The sequence below is a fragment of the Ovis aries genome, chromosome 3 (genome assembly GCF_016772045.2).
Source record: "Ovis aries strain OAR_USU_Benz2616 breed Rambouillet chromosome 3, ARS-UI_Ramb_v3.0, whole genome shotgun sequence".
Lineage (NCBI taxonomy): Eukaryota > Metazoa > Chordata > Mammalia > Artiodactyla > Bovidae > Ovis > Ovis aries.
The window spans coordinates 170,333,214-170,360,956 of NC_056056.1; the positions used below are offsets into that span (position 1 = coordinate 170,333,214).

Genomic DNA, 27,743 nt, shown 5'->3' on the forward strand with positions numbered 1-27,743 from the left:
CAAAGTAAGATTCACTTGGAAGATGACCACACATAGTTGTCAGCTGGAGACACGGAATGTGTGAGAAGATGGAGAGAAAGAGAAGACCCACATCAGAACCTTTGGAAATCCTCACTCTGATTATGGCTTCAAAATATACAGCCATGTCCTAACCCCAGAACCTGTGAATGTGACATTTGGAAAGACTTTGCAGATGGGATCTTGTTTGCAGATGAGTTTGCTGCTAAGCATCTTGAGATGAAGAGATTAGCCTGTATTTTCCAAGTGGGCCCAAAGTGCCATCACATGCATCCTTAAAAGGATGAGCGGTGGAGGGAGATAGACACGAGTGCCGAGGAGGAGGTGATATGACAGTAAAGACAGACATCACAGTGATGTGCTCACAAGGCAGAGAACACCAAGGACAGTTGGCATCTGTGAGATGCTGAAAGAGGCAAGGAATAGATTTCTTCTCACAGCTATGAGAAACACCTTAATTTCAGGCTTTTAGTCTGTAGGACTGTAAGATAAATTTCTGTTGTTTCAGCCCACCACAGTTACTGTAATTTGCTGTAGTAGCCCCAGGAAGTGAGTACCCCCACCTTTGGGAAGAAGGAGGGAAAGAGAACTTAGAGTTAGGAGTTCAGTTCAGCTCAGTCACTTAGTCATGTCGGACTCTTCATGACACCATGGACTGCAGCACGCCAGGCCTCCCTGTCCATCACCAACTCCCAGAGCCTACTGAAACTCATCTCCATTGAGTAGGTGATGCCATTCAACCTTCTCATCCTCTGTTTCCCCTTCTCCTCCTGCCCTCAATCTTTCCCAGCATCAGGATCTTTCAAATGAATCAGCTCTTTGCATCAGGTGGCCAAAGTATTGGAGTTTCAGCTTTAGCGTCAATCCTTCCAATGAACACTCAGGACTGATCTGCTTTAGGATGGACTGGTTGGATCTTGTTGCAGTCCAAGGGACTCTCAAGAGTCTTCTCCAACACCACAGTTCAAAAGCATCAATTCTTTGGCACTCAGCTTTCTTTATAGTCCAACTCTCACATCCATACATGACCACTGGAAAAACCATAGCCTTGGTGAGATGGACCTTTGTTGGCAAAGTAATGTCTGCTTTTCAATATACTATCTAGATTGGTCATAACTTTTCTTCCAAGGAGTAAGCATCTTTTAATTTCATGGCTGCAGTCACCATCTGCAGTGATTTTGGAGACCAGAAAAATAAAGTCTGACACTGTTTCCACTGTTTGCCCATCTATTTCCCATGAAGTGATGGGACCGGATGCCATGATCTTCATTTCTGAATGTTGAGTTTTAAGCCAACCTTTTCACTCTCCTCTTTCACTTTCATCAAGAGGCTTTTTAGTTCTTCTTCACTTTCTGCCATAAGGGTGGTGTCATCTGCATATCTGAGGTTATTGATATTTCTCCTAGCAATCTTGATTCCAGCTTCTGCTTCATCCAGCCCATCATTTTGCATGATGACCCATTCCATGTTTTAGCTATTGTAAATAGTCCAGCACCCACATTTTAACCACACACCATACACTTGTCATCCTTAAAGGTTTGTGTTTCTCAAGGTTCTGACTTAAGATCTTTTTCAAGTAAGATAGATGGTAGGTCTCAAGAGGAAACGTCATGTTTAAAAGATATTTGGGGGTAGAAGGGAGGGAAGATGAGAGATTTGATAACCCCTGGGCTCCATCTTTTCAGCTGAGTGGGACAGAAGTGATGCTGAAGTTGAAGGAAGGAGCCAAGCCTCAGGCCTGAAGTTGTCTAGGAAAGAGGATGAGGGTGTATTGAAATCAGAAGCACTACATTAAAAATGGGTTACACAGGTGAACATGTCATTTTCTTGACCAGCTGTTGACTCTGTGCTGTGCCTGTGCCTATGGAGTCTTTGCACCATGCAGGACCCAATGTGCAGAGTGAGAAGGAGCTGAAGAAGGGGAATTGTCACCTCCGTCTCTGTATGGAAAGTACTTGGGAACTGAGGGGAGAGTCAGAAGTACACCATGTGATCCTTGTCCTTAGAGACTGTGGAGCTGGTGGAAGAAATGGGTCATCTGCCTGCCAGCAGGTGACTGAGAGTACAAGGCCATGGTGTGATCAGAACTAACGGCAAGTTTAAAGAGACCGGAGTGTAGACTTGGGCCAGAGGAGCTGGAAGGGCTTCTGGAGGAAGAGGCAGTTTCTTACTGCCGAAGGTGTTTGGTAACTGGTCAGGAACCAGGGAGACATTTCAATGGATGGAAAAGGGGGGAACAGATGGTTTCATAAGAGTTTGGGTCTAAAGGAGTGTCAGCACACTCTCCCTTCCAACCCTGCCTCATTAAATTATTCAGAACCACTACTGACTTCATACAGTTCACCCTTGGATTGATATCTCATTCATCAGGCTACATGCTAAAGTGGAAAAGATCAGAATTCAGATTCTTTGCTCACTTGTTGTGTGGCCTTAGGTGAGTAGCTTCACTTCTTGGGCCTCAAGTTTCAAACGTAGAAGTGAATACTGTCTTTTAGGGTTGTGATGAGGCCTTATTGGGATAATGATCAATATTGAGTTTGTTTAATAGATAATCAACTTCTTTTCTTCCAAAGAAGTTAAGAACAAGGTGGATGATGCACTTTATTTGCTGGCAGTTCCTTTCTGAAGATGTGACTGTGTGTGTGTGTGTGTGTGTGTGTGTGTGTGTGTGTGTTAGTTGCTCAGTCGTGTCCGCCCCTTTGTGACCCCATGGACTGCAGGCCCCCCAGGCTCCTCTGTCCATGGGATTCTCCAGGCAAGAATTGAGGAGTGGGTTGCCTTTCCCTTCTCCGCATGACTGCTGAGTCTCCTGTAAATGTTAGCTTTCTGTAAGCCTGGAGTGTATTTGCTGTCTTGTGTACTGTTTGTTTACACATCTCTCCTTCATTGACTCAGCCACTGTATGAGGATAGCGCTGATGGTCCAGTCTCTGTACCTCTGAGAATTCCTAATTCATGGAGGACCCAGATGGCTTTGCTCAGATATCAAGGGTTTTGCCCCCAGTTACCCTATAACATACCCATCTTCCTCATAGCCACTTTTTCCTGGTAGTACTTGTGAATTCTTTTTTATTTTTGACCTTTTCCCCATCATCTGCATTACTAGATTTTTAATCAGGAATTCAACAACTTCAAGTATCTCTGCTGTTTATTTCTACTGTGTAATTTTTCTTCACATTTCTGTCATTTTGTGTTTCCTTGAGAGGTTGTTAGATAAGAGCTAGAAGTGCCATGCTGACTCACCATTCTGGTTCCTTCAGCCCAATAATCTTTGGAAAAGGGACAAGAAAATATGGTCCTGGGAGTGCCATCTATTGCAGACTGAGACTGTTGTGTACTGTCTGATGTTGACTTAAAGCGTCCCTCTCAGCCCCTTTATCTGTCACCTGAAAATCTATCTGCATTCTTCTGGAGTCTTTTTTAATATTTATTTTAATAAATGTACTTGGCTGCCATGGGTCTTAGTTGTGGCATGTGGGATCTTGAGTCTTCACTGCGGTGTGCAGAATCTTTTAGTTGCTTCATGAGGGATCTACACCCTCGACCAGGGATGGAACCTGGGGCCCCTGCACTGCGAGCGCAGAGTCTTAGCCACTGGATCACCATGGGAGTCCCTTTTCTGGAGTCTTTATGGGTCTGCAGACATTTGTCCTGCACCTGTCTGGAAATGTGGAGCATATCACGGTGGGAGGGAGTGTGGGGATGCCAGGTGGCTGCTGTCGTGATAGTCCTGCTTGGAGGAAGGCTCACACTTGCCCAGGCAGCTGTGCATCAGAGCAGGGCATGCAGTGGGAGGGGAAGGCTGCCAGGCTCTCTCCCGAGTGGCCACTGAGCATGGCAGGCTTTTGCAGGGTAAATCTCCTAACAACAAGGTTTCAGCCTCAGAGCATTGCAGGCTTAGTTACCATTCATGGGGTAGAGTATCCTGTTTGTGAGGAGGTAGATGCATGGACACCCAGAATACCAGCTGTTAATCTACACAGGGGACCCTGTCTTCCAGGGAGATGGGAACACTCTTGTGATTACGGTCTCCTTGCCCTGGAAGCCAAATCCTAATCTGCAGTTTGTCTGTGAGCATTGTCAGAGTAAGGGCAGTTAAGTGGATAAAGGAGAGAAAATTTGTGTGTCAGTGCTGTCTGCCTGTGCATTTGGGAATCTTGAACTCTGGGGCTGTTACCTGGATGGGCACTGCCCAGGTTTGTCTCCCTTACACGTTTTATGTTGTTTTTTTTTTTTTTTTGCATTGTTATTGTTTTTTCCTTGGCTGACTAAACCTTATTCTGATTTGAGTCATCCTTTCTTAAAATTCATTAGAATTTACAAATTGGCCCAGGTTATATCCTCCTCTCCTCCTTGGAGAAATTTAAAAATAACTCTGCATACCTCTGTTATATCCCAGATTGCTCAGAATTTTAAAATATAATTTATATGTATCAGCATATATAATTCATATCAATATAATTGATGTAAGTTAATGTAATCCAATATTATTTTTGATGAAATTGACATGAAGTCTGGAATTTGCTTCAAACTACTCTGGCACCTAAAAAGCAAACCAACAACAAAGGGAATGAAATAGGTGAAGACTGGCAAGTTTTTTCAGCCTTTTGGAAAGATCTTTATTTATTGAAACTGGATGGTGTGTGCATGAGGTCCATCATACTATTTCTTTTACTTTTATTTATTTATTTATTTTACTTTTAGTGTGTCTGAAAATTTCCCAGATAAAATAGCTCTAAATATGTACATCATTCTAAGGTTATCAGAGGTATAAATCTGAGTTCAGTCTGTATTCTGACTTATACATGAATACTTTGAAAAAAATTATTTGATTTTTATTGAAATTACAGATATCACAACAATTTCTAATCCTCATTGCCCCTGACAACAGCATGCCAATTATCTGCATATTTTTCAGGACTCAGGAATAATTCTAATATTTAACTTTATTGTATCTGTGTATAAAACTCTTGTCACAATAACTGAAGATGTCCATTTTTGACTGAAACCACATTCAGTTATTTATGTAATGTGAAAATCAGTCACTACCACAATTTTAGTATTACTACCATCCCTTAAGAATGTAAAACAGTTCCTGAATGCTTTCTGGATTTTATGCCAGAAAATAATTTGGTGTTTTAGCTATTCTGAGCCGACTTCTTCAATATCATGGTGCTATTTCTCATTCCAGGTTTAAGTTTATCTATTCATGGGGCTGAAAAGCGTTTGCAAATCCACCAACGGCGAAGTGTGGCAAGCCGCCCAGGGTCACGTCGCCTGCCCGTGGTCAGGCATTCCTCACTTCCACCAGGCAGAAGGTCAGTAAAAATGGAGACGAGCTCTTCTGGAATCACTAATGGGAGAACCAAAGTCTTCCACCCAGGTAATGCATGGGGAAGGGTCAACAGGGACCTGGGTTAGCAGCAACCTGACCACCAGTGCTATGTTTTTGTCATCTAATTCTGCCACGCTTCCAGATAAGCTTACTTTTTAAAAGAGTCTTGGGTTTTTTTCCCCCCTTCTTTTCACTTCCATCAGTGGTAAATGTCACCAAGACCAATAGGAGGGAAGAGGGCTTGAAGTATCAGAATAGGTTAAGGCAACATTCCACTTACTGTGGTAGAATATAAATGAAAATTCCAGTGAATACACTTGCTCAGTTCAGAAAAGTTTACTGTAGAATAAAACAGTACAGAGATTTGGCCAGTTTCTTGATACTTTGCTCTAAGACAGCCCAGGGAAAATGTCAAGGTGAAAATGCCCACTTTGAAGCCTCAGGTATGTGGCTTGACTCGCTCCTGTTTCTTTCTCAGGTGAAGGGAGACAACTAGAGTCATGTGAATTTTCATGGCCCTGGGAAGTACCTGTGATTTCTTAAAAATGATAGAATGAATCTATTTTTTTTTTTTAGTTTTTATTTTTTAAATTTTAAAATCTTTAATTCTTACATGCATTCCCAAACATGAACTCCCCTCCCACCTCCCTCCCCATAACATCTTTCTGGGTCATCCCCATGCACCAGCCCCAAGCATGCTGCATCCTGTGTCAGACATAGACTGGCGATTCAATTCACATGATAGTATACATGTTAGAATGTCATTCTCCCAAATCATCCCACCCTCTCCCTCTCCCTCTGAGTCCAAAAGTCCGTTATACACATCTGTGTCTCTTCCCCTGTCTTGCATACAGGGTCGTCATTGCCATCTTCCTAAATTCCATATATATGTGTTAGTATACTGTATTGGTGTTTTTCTTTCTGGCTTACTTCACTCTGTATAATCGGCTCCAGTTTCATCCATCTCATCAGAACTGATTCAAATGAATTCTTTTTAACGGCTGAGTAATACTCCATTGTGTATATGTACCACAGCTTTCTTATCCATTCATCTGCTGATAGACATCTAGGTTGTTTCCATGTCCTGGCTATTATAAACAGTGCTGCGATGAACATTGGGGTACATGTGTCTCTTTCAATTCTGGTTTCCTCGGTGTGTATGCCCAGAAGTGGGATTGCTGGGTCATAAGGTAGTTCTGTTTGCAATTTTTTAAGGAATCTCCACACTGTTCTCCATAGTGGCTGTACTAGTTTGCATTCCCACCAACAGTGTAGGAGGGTTCCCTTTCTCCACACCCTCTCCAGCATTTATTGCTTGCAGATTTTTGGATCGCAGCCATTCTGACTGGTGAGATCACAACAGACAACACAGAAATACAAAGGATCATAAGAGACTACTATCAGCAGTTGTATGCCAATAAAATGGACAACGTGGAAGAAATGGACAAATTCTTAGAAAAGTACAATTTTCCAAAACTGAACCAGGAAGAAATAGAAAATCTTAACAGACCCATCACAAGCACGGAAATTGATACTGTAATCAGAAATCTTCCAGCAAACAAAAGCCCAGGTCCAGATGGCTTCACAGCTGAATTCTACCAAAAATTTCGAGAAGAGCTAACACCTATCCTCCTCAAACTCTTCCAGAAAATTGCAGAGGAAGGTAAACTTCCAAACTCATTCTATGAGGCCACCATCACCCTAATACCAAAACCTGACAAAGATGTCACAAAAAAGAAAACTACAGGCCAATATCTCTGATGAACATAGATGCAAAAATCCTCAACAAAATTCTAGCAAGCAGAATCCAACAACACATTAAAAAGATCATACACCATGACCAAGTGGGCTTTATCCCAGGGATGCAAGGATTCTTCAATATCCGCAAATCAATCAATGTAATTCACCACATTAACAAATTGAAAAATAAAAACCATATGATTATCTCAATAGATGCAGAGAAGGCCTTTGACAAAATTCAACATCCATTTATGATAAAAACTCTCCAGAAAGCAGGAATAGAAGGAACATACCTCAACATAATAAAAGCTATCTATGACAAACCCACAGCAAACATTATCCTCAATGGTGAAAAATTGAAAGCATTTCCCCTAAAGTCAGGAACAAGACAAGGGTGTCCACTTTCACCGCTACTATTCAACATAGTTCTGGAAGTTTTGGCCACAGCAATCAGAGCAGAAAAAGAAATAAAAGGAATCCAAATTGGAAAAGAAGAAGTAAAACTCTCACTGTTTGCAGATGACATGATCCTCTACATGGAAAACCCTAAAGACTCCACCAGAAAATTACTAGAGCTAATCAATGAATATAGTAAAGTTGCAGGATATAAAATCAACACACAGAAATCCCTTGCATTCCTATACACGAATAATGAGAAAGTAGAAAAAGAAATTAAGGAAACAATTCCATTCACCATTGCAACGAAAAGAATAAAATACTTAGGAATATATCTACCTAAAGAAACTAAAGACCTATATATAGAAAACTATAAAACACTGATGATAGAATGAGTCTATATCAAAGTTGGTGTTTACAACCACAAGTATTTGGGTGAAAGGCTCATTTAAGTATTCATTCATTCATTTAATACATTTCTTGAGTGGCTGCTATATGCCAGGCTTTGTTTTGAAAACTGAGGAAAAACAAGTGAACACTATTTCTGACTTATGGAAATAGCACATTGTGAGAAAATTCCAAAGTCACGTGTTTTAAGTCTCCGCCAATCCTGATTCCTGTGTGTAATGTGCTTTCAGCTGGCCAGCCAGTCTCAGCTAAAGTCATTTCCTTCTCTTGCCATGTCATCTTCTTTCTCTCAGTGGATACCTGGGCTCCCTACCCTCACTGAGAAACCCACGGGCCATGGGGCCTGATACTACAGGTCCCTGCATCTCCAAATATACCTCTTTCTCCTCCCATCCTTCACTTCTCTCCTCTGGTGGTCGGGAGGTGACTGTCTCCCACTGTCCTTGACTGAGCTTTCAGCTGTGTCCTTCACCAGTGGCCTTGACCACCCCTCCTCTCCTTGACCTTGATCGTTCCCCTCAGTTTGTGAAGAAGGCTGAAGCTTCTCATTTTAATCATCATCATCTGACTCTGCATCTTTTTCTCACTTCCACCATGTCTTCTGGTCCCTCCAAAGCCAGATTTCTGAAAGAGTAACCTACCTTTGTTTGCTCGGGTTCCCAGCCACTTGTCAACCCAATGCAGCCTGGTTTCTGCCTCATCCACACCACCATGGCTCTTCTTATTGACCCGCTTTCACCACAGTTTGGTGGGTGGCAGACTCTTCTGACGAACCCAACCAGAGTGGACCACCACTTCTTCCCAAAGCGTATTGCCTGACTTCCATGGCAACCTGCTGTCTCCATTCTCCTATCACTTCTCTCACAGGTAATTCTGATGGTTTCCCAACCTCTAGCATCTCTCTTTCCTCTTGCCTCTTGTTACAGTACATGCTTCACACCAAATGGAGAATGACTCACCTTCACCCGTGACCATGCCATTCATCTTGCTTGTCCTACTCATTCCAGGGTAAAGGCCAACACTCTTAGTATGTTAGGAACAAATGCCCACCATAATCCAGGCCCTAGTGCTTCTCATCCATTTTTGCTCCTTTCTGTCTTAAACTTTACACTCTAATGTATCAGCCAGGGTTCAACCAGAAAAGCAGAGCCAGAAGAAGATTTATACTAGAGTTTTACTAAAAACCGACTTACATGATTATGAGGGCTATCTAAGCAGGTCTGAAATCCATAGGACAGACTGTTGAAGGGCAGACAGAAAGCCTTGACCACAGCGGAGGATGCTGTCCACAGGTACAATTTCTTCTTTAGGGAAGCCTCAGCTCTGCTTCTAAGACCTTTTGCCTGATTGAATGAGCACCCCTCCCTCATTGTGGGATAATCTCCCTTATTTAAAGGTAACTGATGATGGACTTTAAATCATCTTCACAGCAGCATCTGGATTGGTGTTCACCAATAACTGGCAACTCTAGTCTAGCCAAGCTGGCACATCAACCAGACCTTGAGGTCTGATCAGACTTACTTTCTTTCAGCTCTCCAGACACATCATGGCCGAGTCATGTCTCTCCACCCTTGCTCATGCTGGTCTCTCTAGGATACCCTGATTTTGTTCCATAATCTTGAATATTTTGAAATGGTCTATCTCTCCACCATAAGATCTTTAAAGTCATGGATTCTGGAATATTTATTTTTGTATCTCCAATAAATAATTTTTAGGGTAGGACTGAACTGACCCTTCATTAGCTGGTTTTCAGACTATGACTATAGAGTTCCTTAAAATTTTTTCTGGCTTTTTAAGAGTATAATTGACTGATTACAATCGCTTTCTAATTGCTCTGTCAACCTTTCAGCAAATGTTTTATTGAGGGCCTGTTTAGGCACTCTTTAGGTACTTAGAATACATCAGTGAATGAAACAAAGATCCCTTTTCTTGGAGAGTTTACATACTATACAGGGGAGATGGATGATATATAAACATAGTAAATAGTGTTTAGGAAGAAGATAAACATTATGGATAAAAGAAAAAGGAGGGGTAGTGGTGGTGGGGGGTTGCATGTTACAGTTGTAATAAGGTGGTCCTCAAGGTGTAGGGCACATTGTGGAGAAGATGTGTGACCAAGGGCTAGAAGGCAAGAGAGCCATGTCGATAGGCAGGTTCATTCCAGCCCAGGGCTATCCAGGGGACAGGCCCTAGGATAGGAGTGAGTCTGACAGTCTGAGGAAAAGCACTGACCCCTGAGCCTGCAGTGAGAAGCACGCATCAGCTCAGTGAGGTCAGATGGAGCAGGGCCTTGCAGAGCATGTAAGGACTTTGACCCCTGTGTGAAATGGGAGCTCTTAAAGGGTTGTGAACAGAAGAATCCTATAAGCAGACATATTGTTTAACAGGATCACTTTGGCTATTATTTGAGAATAGACCACAGGGGTAGAGGGCAAATGGAGGAAGATCAGATAGGAGGCCGCCTTTAACAATCCAGTCAAGACATGATGGCTCTTGCTAAGGACAGTGGAAGCGGTGGTGAGAATTTGGATCCTGGATGTATTTTAAAGTTGGGCCATCAGAATTTCAATAGATTAAATGTGGAATAAAAGAGAAAGGAGAGCTAAGTACAACTTTATGGTTTTTGACCTGAGTAAATGGGATTGGTATCAACTGATATGGAGAAAGCTGAAGGGAAAGCAGAATTTAGGATTTGAGGGCAGAGTGGGGTCAAAATCAAAAGTCTGTGGGCAACTGAAGAGACCACATGGATGGTGGGATAAACATAGTTGGAGTTTGAGAGACTGGGGTTTAAAGCCACGGTAGGAAAAGAGATGACCAGATGGAGAAGGGGGACAGGATTAAGGGCTGAAATCTGTTGCACCCCAATAGAAAAGGTCTCAACATGAACCACCAGCAAAGAAGGCAGAGAAAGAAAAAGAAAACTGGCCAGCAAGACTGGAGATAAACCAGAAATTATGTGTCTTAGAAATTAAGAACGTCTTACATGAAGATAGGAGTGATTATCTAAGTTAAATGTTGCTGAAAGTCAAGTAAGGGGAGGAATGAGAATTGGCCTCTGATTTTAGTAAAGTGGAGATGGATGGTGATTTTGAGAAGAGCAATTTTGGTGAAGTGGTGGGGATTAAACCCTGATTAATGTAGGTTTCATAGAGAACAGAAGCATATGAATCAGATACTGAGAATATATACAACTTTTTAAAAGTAGTTTTGCTGTGAAGGGTCGTGAAGAAATAGGGCAGCAGCTGGGGGAGAAGTGAGGCCAAAGAGTTTCTTTTCAAAATAGCGATCTCCTGCGGATCATTCGTGGCACCGGGGAGATGGGGGAGTTTGTGATGTGAGCAGCCGTGAGGGAAATGAGAGCTGTTCGCACAACAGAATCATGAAGAGTTCATCTGTGATAACAAATGGGACGGGAGAGTGCGTGGATGCTGGCAATGTGAGGAGGGTCTGAGAAGTTCTTTTCCCCTGTTTCAGGGCTTCCCTGGTGGCTCAGATGGTAAAGCGCCTGTCTGCAGTGCGGGAGACCTGGGTTTGATCCCTGAGTTGGGAAGATCTCTTGGAGAAGGAAATGGCAGCCCACTCCAGTATCCACTTTCACTTTTCCCCTGTTTAGTTTTATCTGGAATCTGGGAAGGAAGGTCATAACTGAGAATGAGAAAGGAGTGAGACGGATTGAGAGGATGGTACGATGGTGTAGACAGTGGAATAGGGTTGCCAGCCCACATTAAAAGGCCTATTTGACATTACTGGTCATGAAACTAAACTAGAACTAGTTACCATAGTTGTGTGTTTTCCTTTACCTTTGTTCAGCTACTTGAGTGAAAACATGGAACATATATGAGTGAGTGAGTGAAGTCGCTCAGTCGTGTCCGACTCTTTGCGACCCCATGGACTGTAGCCTATCAGGCTCCTCCGTCCATGGGATTCTCCAGGCAACAGTACTGGAGTGGGGTGCCATTTCCTTCTCTAGGGGATCTTACTGACCCAGGGACTGAACCTGGGTCTCCCACATTGTAGGCAGAGGCTTTTACCGTCTGAGCCACCAGGGAAGAGCCGAACATATGTAGAGTTGTCTTTAGTTCAGGATTGTGATTTTGCCAAGGAATTGGGAAAGAGAAGGGGAACCAGAGGTGCATTAGAGAGAATAATGATAACAACTGATCATGTAAGCTTGGTACAGAAGGGAGTGAAGACGCCCAGGGGCATGAGTTTCAGTGGATAGTTGATAGGATCACTTTGTTGGAGGTCCCAGAGGGGTTGAAGGGGTGTTGAGATTAAGTTAGGGGAAGAAGAGCTGAAAAGATAAGAGGGGGTAATCAGAGAGTAGAATGCAGGGCACTGATATTAAGGAGGGCATTGCTGTTATTAGTAATGGCAAGGTCAAGGCTAGGGTATGATGTTAGTGTAATATGATGGAGGGCAAGATCAGTGGAGAAAATAATTCTCAGGGAATGAGAGGCAAGGGTTTGAGAAAGCTCATCTGCATAGACATTGAAATTGAATAGTTTTGGAAGAGTGACAAAAAGCCAGGAGTTAACCTCCTCAGGAAATGAGGAAACATGATCTGGAAGGCAGCAGGTGGGTGCAGTGATGGTGGAGAAAAGGTGATATAATAAAACAACCTCAGAGTCAAGGCTGGGGATCTTTAGGGAAGAGGGAAGAACAGTGGTCTAAAGGTGGTATTGAAGACTCAAGGAAGATGCTTCCCTTCTCCAGATTCTTTGGTGTCAAGGCTGTGGGATAAAAATAGTACCATAGGAAAGAGCCTATGGGAAGCAGTGACCTCTGGGAGGAGCCAGCCTTTCCTTAGAGCAAGAAGATAAAGAGAGCAATCTGAGAAAAGACAGATGGGAATAGAATTCTAAGGTTTTGAATGTTGGGACCTTCAATGGCTCTCTTATTTTTCCAGACCACCCTGAAGTTCTCCACCCTGAAGTTCGCTTTTTAATCCTCCTCTGCTTAAAAATCTTGATGCTTGTCTAGAACAAAGGACAGTGTTATGAGCCCAATTGTTTGAAGCCTCTACAAACTCACCTCTCCCTGTTTTTCTTGGAATATCTTTTATATACTCCATAACCTGCCTTGTTCTACTTTATCCTCAGCTCTGCTCTATTTCTCAAGTAGGCTTTTACTCTCCCGTTTTTCTGCCATTGTTCAAGCTCCTCCCTCTTTTGGAATGCCCCTACCTCCGTAAATCTCTCTTAAGTCCTTCTCATTCTTCAAAATGTAACCCAAATTCTGCCTCCTCCTAAAAGCCTTTCTGGATCCTTCTGGTCAGAACTTCTCTCCCCTTGCCCAGAACTTGGAATCTAATCCACTCACTGGATATAGGTTTTCATTCTGAAATCATACAGAGTAAATCTATATTTCTTTTAGTGATGACCTTTTATATCTTGAGCAATTTTCGAACTGAAGCATTTCCTAGTTTTTTCAATGCTTCCTTTGACAACATGGTTTTCACATTCTTTTACCATCCTACCCATTCTGCTCTTAGAAAAGTCTTACTTCATTGCTGCACCTTTGGAAATACACTGCCCAGAATTGTATAGAATATTCTGTTTGTGTTTGATTGAGGCAGAAGAGTCAGTCTTTGACATCCACTACTGATATTAATGTAATAAACATTTGAAGAAATGTTATTAAGATATTTCCTAATGGTGTAATATCAGCATATCTTGTCACTACTTTTACCTTAAAAACATATCACTGCATTTATCTGTCATAATTTTATCATAGATTCTTGAATCCTAGTGGCATTGGCTATTGGTTGAAACTATAACGCCATTCCTTAGCATAGAATTATAATTAAGAAAAATCATAATAAATTATAGTTAGAAACCTGATTTTGAAAATATGTGTATTTAAAATGCATATTATTGAGATACATATGATGACTTCAATTCTATCCTTCTATGTTTAGTGTTCATTTTTACTAGTGCATCATAGTTCTCTTTGGGAGATTATAGAAGAGCTCTCAAACTGAGTTTCTTATTTGCAGTGAGTCATAGATCTTAGAAGCAGCACATGCATTTTAGTCATGGTGAAGCCTATTAAGTCATCCATCTAATTTTTACAGAGTTAATAATCTTGATTCCCAAAGTGCTTTCTTTCCCAAAGCCCACTCAGACTGGTTGTTAAGCATGAAAAGAACAAGAAAATTTTACAGATCTTCTATGCCATCAGCCCTGAACAATTTCAGTTCATTTATCCCTCTTTGAGTTTACAAGCATTTTTGAGTGCCTACCATGTCCTAACAAATATTTATTTTAAGGGTAGCTCTTTGGGGCTGGAATGGTGTAGAACTCTCACTCATGGACCTTAGGGAGCTCACAGTCACGTCCAAAGAGACCATCAGTCAAGGGTCTTTGGTTATAAACAATTGAAACCAATTATTTAATTCAAGCAAAGAAGAAATCTAAATTTCAAGGATATGGATGGAAAGCCTGGAGAACTAGCCTTGGGAAAAGAAACAGATACCAATAAAAGAACCATTTGACTTTCTGGAATAAATGAACCCTTACCACTTTTCTTAGTTTTCATCATTTGGCTCAGTTTTTGAAGACCTGGAAGAGATCCCTATTTGCCATGTGCCTTTCCCTTGGTTGGGTAGAGAGCGGTGAGAGATAAAAGGGTAGGACAGGAGACATCTCCCTTGAGCAAGAGATAGGACCCCTTGATTTCTCCTCTCACTTGGACTCCACACAGTAAGGGAATGACACTTCCCAAAATGAAATAGAAGTGACATTGCAAAAGGGAAGTGTATATGGAAGCATGTCCATTATACAGGGACCTGTGCTTAATCTACTATAATAGAATTCATTGTATTAAGGGATGGAATAAAGATGTAAATAAAATTATGGTAACATTCTTAACAAGGGCAAAGATTTAGGAAGTATTCAAAAGGCCATATGATTTTGGACTTTGAAATTCAACTAAGACCTCTATAGTAAGGTAGGGTGATGGCCATCCAGATATAGGAAAGAGCATAGTAAGAGTGCATTATACTGGTGATCAGTGCAAGCTCTGTTGTTAGATGTTTTAAACTCACATGTTACCTAATAGCTTTGCAGACTTGGGCAGATAACTTAATTTCTTTGAATCTGTCTCCTCATCAGCACAATGAGAATATTCATACATATCTCACAGTGTTAGGGTTGCCAGATCAAATACAGGACTCACAGTTAAATTTCAGATAAACAACAAATATCTTTTGATGTACGTCCGAAGTGTTGCATGGGGCACACTTACGGTTAAAAAAAACTACTAATTTGTTCGTAATTCAAATTACCTGGCCTCCCTATATTTTTGTGTGTTATATCTGGCAACCCTATATAGTGTTGTTCTGCCAAATCCGTTCGTGTAGAATGCTTGATATGATCCTTGGCACAGTAAGGTGCCAGGAGCAAGCGATGATGTTTGTTGTCACCGTCATCATAGACAAAGTTCAGAAGCCTGAAAGTATGTCCCAGAATCATTTCTTACTTGGTTCTTGAACCATAGGACAGTTTCCCAGTTAACTTGTGCCAGGACAACATTTAGATGGTTTCTCTTTATGCTTTGCTGACACAGGAACTGTTCACCTCTGTCTGGTATTTATATGGTTTGTCTTTCCTTCTGATTGTTTCAAAGACTTCTCTTGTGTACTGAGTTCATTTTGACCTTATCTTTTAGCCACTCATAATTAGTGAATACTGTTTCCTTTATGGGCAAATCATTAAAGTATTAAATGGCACCAGGCTTGGAACTATCATTTAAGGATCAAGAAGACTCAACTGAAGCATTGATTATGAATATTTGAGTTTGAAACTGTAAACCTTAGTGAGTGTGGAGTCAAATTATCCCAGTGTTATGACTGTGTCATGTGAAATAGAATTAATTAGAAGCTTTGTGAAATTGAAAATGCGTCTTCTATTGCTTTTCCTTTACCTGATAGGCCCATTATAGAATCCTAAAGAAATGCCATTAGTCACAGAATTTGTCCCTTATTCTCTTCTAGAGTTGGTAAAATGATGTTTTGATAATATATTTCATTATTTCCCAAAATAACATCTAGCATCACTGACCCAGTGGACGTGAGTTTGGGTGGACTCCGGGAATTGGTGATGGACAGGGAGGCCTGGCATGCTGTGGTTCATGGGGTCACAAAGAGTCGGACACGACTGAGCGACTGAACTGAACTGAAAAGCCTAAGCAGCTCTGTCCCCCTTTATACATGATCATTTCCCCCTTATATAGATATGGTATTTAAATGCTGGTACAAGTTGATTTCACAGGAGAGAAACTTTAGGATTTTGTTATTTTCAGTGAACTAGAATAACTATTATACTTTCTATATGCAAAGGGTATTAAATGTTTGACAATAATATAATTACAGCTATCATTAAGCATGCTACCATATTCCAGCCTCAAAAACTGTTATACTTTCTGTATGGAAAGGGCAGGCTACCATATTCCCAACCTCAAAAACTGTTAAGCTATTTCCATTCATCATTCCATTTAATTTCTCTAATATCCTTATGCTGTCATCCTTATTTTGTGGTTGGGGTATCTCAGGCACAGCGAAGGTTTAAGTAACTGGCCCCAAAACATGCAGCCAGTAAGTGGCAGAGGCAGGATTCCAAGTCCAGTGGTTTGATTCATTCATACCTTCTTCAGTCAACTTGGTAGCAGTATTTCTAGCAAGTTTGTATTACAAAGCTTTGGAATATTTAAATTTAAAGCCCTGTAATCGTTCCACCCTAGTGTAGCAAGGAAGGGACCATAGGATTCCATTGAAAACACACATAGTCACCTTAATGGGTTATTGTTTCTTTCTATTGAATATGTCAGTGATGGTCCACTTTCTAGCATCTTTTTGTTCTGCTCTACATTAAACCTTTCTTTTTCTTAAATTCAATTTTTATTGGAGTGTAGTTGTTTCCCTGGTGGCTCAGATGGTAAAGCATCTGCCTACAATGCAGGAGACGGGTTCAATCCCTGGGTCGGGAAGATCTCCTGGAGAAGGAAATGGCAACCCACTCCAGTATTCTTGCCTGGAAAATCCCATGGACAGAGGAGTCTATTAGGCTACAGTCCATGGGGTTGCTGAAGGTCAGACAAGACTGAACGACTTCACTTTCACTTTCACATTAGGCCTTTCTTTTTCTTAAATTCAGTTTTTATTGGAGTGTAGTTGCTTAGACCTTTCTCATTTCATCTTCCCTTTTCTAGTTCCAATATTATGAAACTCCTTCCTATTTCCCTGAGTTTTAAAGATTACTTTCTGGCTCTCATGTTAAGACTTGATCTCAAGTTAGGGAACAGAACCAACTCAGCAAGTACCTTTCATATTCTGTTTAATTTCAGTACCAGAGGCTGTGGGGAAAAGAAGAAAATAAAAGAAATTAAGGAGAGATTTGAAAAAGCCAGCCAAGAAAGATTTGTCTCTTCATCGACCTGTTTCTTATTCTTATTCAAAATGAAAGTCAAAATTCAATTCATTCTTTAGGAAAAAAATTAGGAAAGAATAATCATATGGTTAATCTTGACCACATAATAATCATGATACCACCACATTCTGTTAGGTAATGCTCCATTGTCTGAGTTCTCACAGCAGTCTGGGAGGCAGAATTAGCCCTATTTTACTGTGGCTCAGGAAATGAAGTTACTTGACCACAAGTACAAATTAGTCATCGATGGACTTTAGCTAAAACCTTTGTCTTCAGTTTCTTAGGAGTGTTTCTTCCCCACTGAGCCAATGGTTTTTCCTTGAGGATGAAAATAGTTGAATGTGAAATTTAGTGTTTTCTCATCACCTTATCTGGAAACAAACATTTTATTGAGAATTATGCCTGAAACTTCTTGAGCCTGAGGAATCTGAATGTTCTTCTTGAATAGATCTCAAGCTGGGGTGAAAATATATATTTATTTTTCTGTTTGTGAAATGGATTTTTGGTGTGACTGAAAGATAAGATCTTCCATGTGGTTTTGAGAATATGTGGGAGAAAAACCAGCTACTTTGGAACTCTTTTATTTCTCACTGCCTTGAAGGTAAATGTGGTGTCTTTCTAAATGGTGGTTTAGAAATAACACCAATCATCCTTCATTTGAATCACATCCTCTTAAAGTATTTTTTAAATGTGTGATGTGAGTTTAGTAAATAGAGGGGTGCTTAGGAAAACAAGCTATTTTGAGCCTAGAAATGTGGGCATTGGGATCTGTGCTCCTTGCTATCATTTGCTGAGTAACAAAATTGTTTTCTAAAAATATATGCCAAATTCTTCTCTTAGTAGTGTTCACTTTTTCCCCTTTGGTGCTATACATATGCACATATTTTGACCTATATAATGCATTTATTGCTTCCCAGGTGGCACAACGGTATAAAGAATCTGCCTGCCAATGCCGGAGATACAAGAGACATGGCTTCAGTCCCTGGGTTTGGAAGATCCCCTGGCGTAGGAAATAGAAACCCAATTTTCTTACCTGGAAAATTACATGGACAGAGGAGCCTGGTGGGCTATAGCTCATGGGGTCGCAAAGAGTCAGATACCACTGAGCAGGAGCATGAATACATTTAGAGAGAATTTTCTAAAGAATCTTTTCACAACCATTTGAACATACAAAGTGAATGAAAAAAAGCTACACAAAGACAATTATTTCTGGGAAGAGTATTGTATTTTAATAGAATTTAGAACTGCATCTTCTGCACAAGGCTATTTCAAATAGTTTTATATTTAGGAGAGGTTTAAATAACTACTAACTCAAGATCATACAACTATAACCAATGACATCAGCCCTACCCCAACCTAAGTAGTTGTGGTAGATAGACAGTTAATAGTAAGCTTCTACTGTGCTTACTTAATTCCCAGAGTTAGAGATTAGAGACTGATATCCAAGGTGGACAGAGCCTTGGCTGTCATGAGGTTTGTTGTCTTGCAAGGTCATTCTGCGTCATACATTCATCTCAGGCCCTTCTGTGAATGTATTGTGCAAGTTAAGAGAGTAAGCAACATTATAGTGATTTTGAAACTGGCATGGTTTCTATTCTATTCTATAACCCCTCCTAATCCTGAGCTTCTCTCTTCCCTTTCTCGGCAAGAGTCCCTGTTGTCATAGCAACAGACCTCAGCCTCTAGGAGATTGGAAGACCCCCATGGAGCCCTGCCTAGACTTCTGCACAAATCATCCCTGCCATTTGGAGCTTTGCAGCTCTGGTTTCTAGGCCCTCTTAGCACAGGCATTCTTTATAACTTAGGAGATCACTGTCTTGCCAATCCTGGGAAACAGAGGTAATTTTGCTGAAGGTCAGCCATTACTAACTGAAGCAATGGGATTATTATTTCCATTTTAGACCTGAGAAACATCCACCTGCTGTTAGCTAAAGGTTCTCCATTCATGATTTAGTCCAGAATTGGGTCCTTCAAACTACTCCGTGTTAATCATTAGAGGAAACATATTTAGCTTTTATAGTGATGAATGTGGATGAATCAATCTGTGTATTTCTACTAACACAAAGCCTAGCTTTCTTCTGTAAAAGAATGATCTTGCAGTATCACTAGATTTATAGTTAGGCAACACTAATAATGAAAGAGTGGGATTTGTGTTTCTTTTACAATAGCATGAATGAAGCATCTTCTGTTTTGAAGGTGTTTTAGCTTATGGTATACTAAACAGAGTTTGGTAAGCACTATAAATGAAGAAAAACAGATGGAAAGTTTTTCCAGAACCAGTGGAATATCCCACATGTAAATCTAGAGTTTCCAATGTTAGAATCCTCCAGAAGAATATGCTTTTTATATCACCTTGTGTTTGTTACAAATATAAGATCACCTCTATTTGATTGAACAAAGAAGTTGAATTTTAAGTAATTGATTTAAAGCCACTAAACAAAGGTGATAAAATAGAATAACTGGTAAACAGGTGGGTGAGGGGCAAGGGGATATTGTCTTAGCAGAAAACTAAGTAACAAACAGTTGACCCTTAAATAATGGGGTTGTGATGGTGGTTAATCTTTGTATAATTAACTTATAATTGTACCTCCAAATCTGAGATTCCCCCACATCTATGGATTCAAACTTCTATCCCACTTAACCAGTTAAGTATTGTCGTATTTACTCTTAAAAAAATATTGCCATATAAGTGTACTTGTGCAGTTCTAGGGTCAACTGTATAAAATTGATCAAGACACAACAAGTACTCCCATGAAGAAGTCCAAAGGAAGTAAAAACAGAAACTCTTAAAAGTGATTGGACTGGGGAAATAGGATTGGGATTGAAAAAAGGTTAGAATTGTCTATTGTTGATTTTCATTTTAAGCCGTTTGGTATTTGAAGGTTTTCTTTATTATTTGACAAAAATTTAAAAGATTTTACCGAAAAGAGCAAATGTATGATTTAGAATATGCCTTTCATAGTCATCTATAGATGACTATGAGGAGGTGTTAAAGTTGTGGACAAGACAGGAAAACTGGGACGTGTTCTTAGTCTATGTCTACTGCTGTTGCTAGTCATGTGAAATTGTAGTAAAAGAGCATTAACTGAGCAACTAATATGTTCAAGGCCTTGTCTTGAGTTCTGTAGGAAACGAAACGGTGGATGCAGTTTGGTGCCAAGCCTTCATCACGTTACAGCGCAGTCAGAGATGCTAGAAACGAGGAGGAAACCTAGACGGGGAGGACTAGGAACTCAGATTTGTCTGTGTCTACACGGTGCTACATACTTTACCTAATTTTTTATGGAAAATATGTACTGTAAAAAAGATACAATATAGATAACTACAGGGGTTTAGTGAGTGGGAAATGGTATTTACTTTTTAGGATCAGGAAATGGCTTGAAACATAGAACATTCAGGATGGGTCATAAAAGTGGAAGGAATTTCTATAGACAGGGATGGGATGGGAGAGGCATCAACATATTTGCTAATTGAGAAGCTCATATTTGAAGCTTTGAGGGGGAGTTCCTTTAGCATATAAGAATTTAGCTAAATTCCCCATAAGCTACGTACAAATCTAAAATGAGTTTTTAAGATGTTTCCTCAGCCAAAGATGTTTTATTAAATGTGTTATCAAGGTTGCTTTTTATTGAAATTGCTTTCCACTTCACTTGTACTACAGATCACAGTTAAGATTTGAATATAATCACTCCTGTCAATTCAGTGTGAGAAAAGATTAAGGCAAATTTGGAGATCACATGAATTTTGTACCTACTTTTGATTTTTAGAAATTATCTAGTAGGTTCTCCACAACTTCAGGTATGTTTTAGCTTCCCTCTAGAAGGTAACTTGTTTACTTTTCTTGGGATTGACTTAGTTATATGTCAGTTACTGAGGCCCTTCAGTTTGGAACCATGACACCTTCACCCTCTTGCCTAGTTTTTTCAGTTTTGTGTTTTGACTCAAAGTCAGAGACATCCGTGACCATAGGAAGGAGTCCAGTTCTCAACTTTCAGAAATCCACCAGTGCTACAGGACTAACAATAAATAATTAAATATCAGAAGTCCAAAGTAGATACACTCTTCCTGTATATTGAAGTTATTCAGTCTGTTTCACTTGGGCAGTATGTGCTGAAGATGAAGATCGTCACCTTGAAGGATTCATTTGAAAATATCCTTGTACAGTGATCACTCTCCATTTAGCAAAGGTTACAAAAGTTCTTATTTTACAGCATTCCCTATTTCATCATCTTAGATTTTAGTGAGTGACTTACTGCCAGAAATTCCACAGCATTATGTTTTATGAAAGTGTATTTTGTATTTCTTTGAGAGCAAAGGAATAAAAAGGCCTTGTATTTTAGGGATTCTAAATGCAATCCTAATGTTTACTGTGAAGAGAGTGTTGCATCTGGTAATTTAGAGCTATTTGACTTACACAGGTTAAGAATTGTAGTAATTTAGAAAATCTCTTATTAAATTAGTCCCTAATGGTTTAACATCCATAGTTTGTCTTGAATTCTGAATTTTAAATGCTGAATATCCTGTACTGGTACAATCTGAATTTTTAATTAACTTTAAAACTAAAATATGTTGCTTATTGTGAAAAACATAGGAAAGATAATGAATAAAACAAAAATACCCATCATTTCACAGCTCAGAGAGCTTTTGTACCCAATGGAATATTTCTTCCTTTTTCTAATCAGATAAAAAAGTGTGATTTTTAGTATACTTGAGACATCTATATATTTATCTGTATGCTTGTATCTACTTTTTTCACTTTTTTCTTTTCCATGTCTTTAATATTCTTTAAAGACAGACTTGGATCTGAATGCCTTTTTATGTTGCTTCTTTTGTGACTTCCTCTGCTCCTACCTGTCCTCTAACAAAAATTGGAATTTTAGTTATGATAAATTATAGTTATTTAATTTAGTTAATGGTCACAACTACTACTTGATGAGTTTATGAACTCCTATGACAGATACCAAGTAAATAAATCGGGCTTCTGTTTATCAGTCTACTTTTAGAAGTCATTTGCTTCTTAGGTTATGTAATGACTTTGGTCCTGGCCTAAAGTCCTGAATATTGGTATATCCTGAACTATTGGAATCCAGTAAAAAGTGTTAAATGTTCTCATTTCTAGCAACCTGTATTTGTGACTGCTTGGATATGAGTAGTTTTAAAGACTAGTTAAGAGCATGGGTTGGTATTATGTCTTTACAACTTAGCAACATTTTGCGTAAATTACTATTTCTTATTGCATCTCCTTTCAAGGTTAGAGTGAAAACTAAGTGAGATAATAAAGTAAGTGGCACAGAGTCTGGCTGAAAAGTAGTATTGAATATTCTTTTTGTTTTCTTTCTGTCAATGTCATGAGGTCTTTGGGTCTCTGGTTATTGTGCACAGTGATTAGCCTCAGCAGAGATTGAAAAGCATCAGAACTTTTCCTCCCTATTCAAGGTAGCTGACCATGGGAGGAAGAAAGCCGATAGTGCATTCAAATTCTAGACCAGCAGGAAGACATCTTTGTTTTTCTATCGAGAAGCTTAATCTCACAGGTAACTTCAGACTTTATAAACAGGCAACTGCTTGCACACACTTAAAAATTCACCACTATGTCTACATTGCTGGAATATCACTTAAATGCATGCTGGTCCCAAATAACTGACTTATGGATTCCTTCTCATTCCTCAATAGCTAGGTAGTTTCTGTAGAAACCTAAAAGAACTACCTGTAGTTGCTTTAATAAATCTATAGCTTAATAAACCTGTAGCTGCTTTAATAAACATAATGGATGGTAAGGGTAATGGCCAACGCAGTAAAGTCCACATAGCATTGAAGACCCAGCACGGCCAAAAATAAACATATAAATAAAATTCTAAAAGGAAAAGAGTAATGGCCTCCATTTACTGAGTGCTGTGTGACAACTAAGAGCTCTTCATGCATGACCTCATTTAGTCTTCATTGCTGTTCCAGGCAACTGTTACTATCACCCCTGTTTCATCAATGAGGAAACTAAGATCTAGAGAGATTCAAGGTTTCCTAAATAAGAATTTGAATGCTGGTTTGTCTGCCTGCAGAATCGGAGCTTAATGGCTTTATGTGTGTGTGGCTCTGCTGCCTTTGTTTCATAAGCACTGTATAACCTTGTTAATTCTGTCCATCTACATTAGTTGTAATAGACACTGTTCTAAGTGATGGATTACAGCATGCAGACAAAAGTTCCTGCCCTCCTAAAACTCACCTTTCTATTATAGTTTGCTGCTCAGTCATGTCTGACTCTTTGCAACCCCGTGGACTGTAGCCTACAAGACCCCTCTGTCTATGGAATTCTGCAGGCACAAATACTGGTGTGGGTTGCCATTTCCTTCTCCAGGGATCTTCCCAACCCAGGGACTGAACCTGGGTCTCCTGCATTCCAGGCCTATTCTTTACCATCTGAGCCACCAGGGAAGCCTGTTATAATTACTTGTGTCCATTTCCTTCCCAGAATGAATGTTGTTATAAGATAGTAACTGTGTCTTATTCTTTTTGAGTTTTAGGGGTATAATTAGTTTTAATTCAAAGCTGAGAATAATTACTGGGCTTATGAAAGAATTATTTCTACAAAAATTTTGGAAGCTAGAGTGTGCCCCATTCTATTTATCAGGCTCTCCATTTATTTTAGCACTGATATTTAGTCCTTCCAGACTCATCCAATTCTTACTGTTTATTTTAGAAGCATTTAGAGGTTCATTATTGTTAACAATAAAGCTACTTTTTGATATCTTGGTTTCTTTGACTTCCTTCAGGGAACTATAGGTGTGCAGAGCAACATAAAATTTTTCTTTCTTTAGAACACACCAAAAATACATCTGGCAAACCAAGTTCAAGAGCCTTAACTACTTCATAGAACAAATTATAATATTCTGGTATAATTGAAAAGTAATGATAATAGCAGGGAAGTCCAACTGTGAAAAAATTGATACCTTTTTTCTGTGATATCAGGAATATTGAATCCTGTCTTTGGATAAATTACTATTATTTTAAGGAAAATGGTCTCACAAAGTGTTAGTGTATAATGTTCTGTTTTAACCAGGTAGAAGCTGAGAATAATTTTAAGTGTCCTTGGGTGGAGGTCAGCATGCTATATTCCCCACCTAGGAAACCATCCATAAATTCTATGAAGTAGGTGGTATTTTAATAAAGTAATTGCCTTATTTTTGCCTTGGAAATACAATTAAACTTTTTTGGTCCCATAAGAGGCAAATGGCTGATAATGTTGCTCATTTTTAAAAAGTCATTTGTCCAAGTGGCAGGATCCATTGGCAAACCAGCCTGCTGTTGGCTGTTCATTTAGATTTTGACATTACTTCTCCTTGGGACCCTGATACTGGGCTGTCTGATAACCAGTGCAAACTCCAAGAATATCTTTCGTTTCTCTAGAAGGAGGTGTGGATTTGCAAAGCTACCAGCTGGATATGCAAATACTACCTGACGGGCCAAGGAGTGATGTGGACTTTTCAGAGATTCTTAATGCAATACAAGAAAGTAAGTTTCACTCCAATTTTAAATTCACCATGAAAGGAGAAACAATTATAATACTTGGGAGGGGTAATAAAACTAGAAACCTTAGATATGGAGCTTTAAAATAAAATGATGTCTTAAAAGAGGTACTGTGTAAAATAATTTTGAGACCAGAAGAGATGGTTAGTAAAATGCCAGTTTGATTTGTGAAACTGAGCCACATAGTACTGGGGTCTTTGATGACGCCTGGTGGGAAAACTGTAGAGGAATTATAAAATCTTAGTATGCTATGCTGCTACTGCTGCTGCTGAGTCACTTCAGTCGTGTCCGACTCTGTGCGACCCCATAGATGGCAGCCCACCATGCTCCCCCATCCCCGGGATTCTCCAGGCAAGAATACTGGAGTGGGTTGCCATTTCCTTCTCCAATGCATGAAAGTGAAAAGTGAAAGTGAAGTCACTCAGTCATGTCCGACTCTTCTCGACCCCATGGACTGCAGCCCACCAGTCTCCTGTGTCCATGGGATTTTCCAGGCAAGAGTACTGGAGTGGGGTGCTATTGCCTTCTCCTAGTATGCTATAATATTTAGTAAATCACTGGCCCTTATAATTTTTTAAATTCCTTGGTTAATCATAATCAAAGAAAAATCTTTAAGACACCAGAATAATATTCCTTCGCTCAAGTATCAGTAGTAGGAAGTGTGTTGATGCGGTAAACCAGAATCAGGAATTTATTCTTCAAAATGGGTATATGAAGTCATTGATGCAGTGCTGTGACCAAGAAGTAAATTCCTTTTTCTAACCATTTTGATTAATCAGGGTTTACCCTTCTTCCTTTATTTTGTGTTACATATTTTTCACCAAGAACTTTATCCTAATCAATACATTTGCTCAAGTTACAGGTTTAGCATTGAGGGTGGGGGATGTGGTATCACAAACTAACTCATTAACATTTGTGTTTCACTAACAGAGATCTAATTCTTGGTAATTATGCTCCTCTTTCAATATCAAATAGTGTTATCTAATATTGGATTTGAAGGGTTCAGATTTGCAATTTTTGCTACTTTGAGTTTTGTGACATTGCATTTCTCTGCAATGGAATATAGGTTTCTAAATTATATTTCTATTTCTCTATTTTCTTATGAATAATTTTAAGCATTTTAATTCTGTTTATCCTCTTTTGTCATTAAATTACCCCCCCCCCCCCCCCGCCTATCTTACGAGATAATTAATATATCCACTTCACAAGTAGGACAGTTTAGGATGGAAGAAGGTCAGTGCCAATGTCAATAAGATAAATAGTGGAGACCAACTTAGAAAGGAGGGTCTCCACCTTCCTAATTATTTCAGAAATGTGTTCAGTAAACACCGAGGTGAGAAAGGACCTGGAATTGAAAATGAGACTGCTTCCAAGAGAAATACCTTTAATGAAAACTTAAAAGGACCAAGTATTTGTTCTGGGTGGGGAATCCCTTCATACTCGGTTGCTGAATAAGAGAAAAAATTTCCCCAGGAGAATAAAAATCAAATTAGTAGACATTGGAGAGAAATTAACTTTTCACGGAAAGTTATAAAATTATGTAATTACTTCATTTGATTGAAAGATGATAGATTACACATTGCTGAAAGGATTATTTTCTAATAAATGATGAATGTTGGCTTCTGTGCAAGTGCAGGCAATGAACTTGAACTTTTTTAGGGCTGAATGAGCTTCTGTCAAAGTGAACTAAGTGTTCATAAAATGATTTTTATAGTATTTTTGTTAGCACATCTTAGTAAAAACTCACTTGTTTATGATGTTAACTGTTTTATAGTTTAGAATGGGTGACCCCTCTGTGAATAGAAGAGTATAAGTTTGTGAGTACTTAATATTTAAATTTAAAAATAAGAAAAAGGAAATATTATTTCATTTTAACACAATTTTTATAGGTTTAAGAATCTTCCAATGTTTGAGAATTTAATCTGTTTATTTTCTTGTTTAAAAAGCAAAGTTTTATGCTAAATAGGTTTGGGAAGCTACCCACACAGTCTGGGGCATCTCTGGTGAGAAAGATTTGGGCCGTTTATCTACCTTCAATCTCTAACTAGAGACTCCAAATATGATTCAGATGTTTAACCAGGTCATTGAAATTTCTGAGTCTAAAATCACATAGTGTGGAGGGAGGGAAAGATGGCGGAGGAATAGGACGGGAAGATCACGTTCTCCCTCACAAATTCCTCAAAAGAACATTTCAACGCCGAGCAAACTCCGCAAAACAACTTCTGTAGGCTGGCAGAGGACATCAGGCAACCAGAAAAGCAGACCATTGTCTTCAAAATCAGGTAGGAAAAAATATAAAAGACGAAAAAGGAGACAAAGGAGGTGGGGAGGGAGCTCCGTCCCGGGAAGGGAAGCCCGTCCCGGGAAGGGAATTTTAAGAAGAGAGGTTTCCAAACACCAGGAAACACTCTCCCTGCCGAGTCTGTGGCGAGCCTTGGAAACACAGAGGGCAACATAACAGGAAGGAAAAATAGATAAATAATTAAAACCAAGAGATTACAAGCCCACCAGTAACTCCCCCAGCGGAAAAGCAGCACAGACGCCTGCATCCGCCATTGGGAAGTGGGGGCAGGGCAGGGACGCGCGGGAGGCGCGGGCTGCAGAGCTTTGTAAGAATCGGGCACGAACGCCCCACGCTCCACCAGAACGATCTAACTTGGGCTAGCAAACCAGACTGTGGGATAGCTACCACGCGAAAAGCTCGAACATAAGACACCGCCAGGACCCAGCACAGAACAAAGGACGGAACGGAAAAGCCGGCTGCAGACCATTCCCCGCCGGGGACAGGCAGCCAGAGCCGTAAGGACTGGAAAGGGGCAATTGCAGACCCGGAGAGACTTTACTTACCTAACTGCAAGCAGGCTCCTTTGCTAAGACTTCTGGGGGTGCTGGACA

General features: G+C 39.9%; 1 protein-coding gene across 7 annotated transcripts in view; it reads left to right on the forward strand.

Moving 5' to 3' along the window:
* Nucleotides 1-27,743, forward strand: part of ANO4 (anoctamin 4) — a 454,665-nt gene that overhangs the window by 202,073 nt on the left and 224,849 nt on the right. For 4 of the 7 annotated variants that reach the window (XM_060413101.1, XM_060413102.1, XM_060413100.1 and 1 more), the window contains 2 exons: nt 5,209-5,400; nt 24,729-24,833. In XM_060413101.1, coding sequence (XP_060269084.1) covers nt 5,209-5,400; nt 24,729-24,833 — 297 coding nt within the window. The remainder of the gene's footprint in view (nt 1-5,208; nt 5,401-24,728; nt 24,834-27,743) is intronic. The other 3 variants (XM_060413104.1, XM_042247133.2, XM_060413103.1) reach the window with 2 other exon arrangements.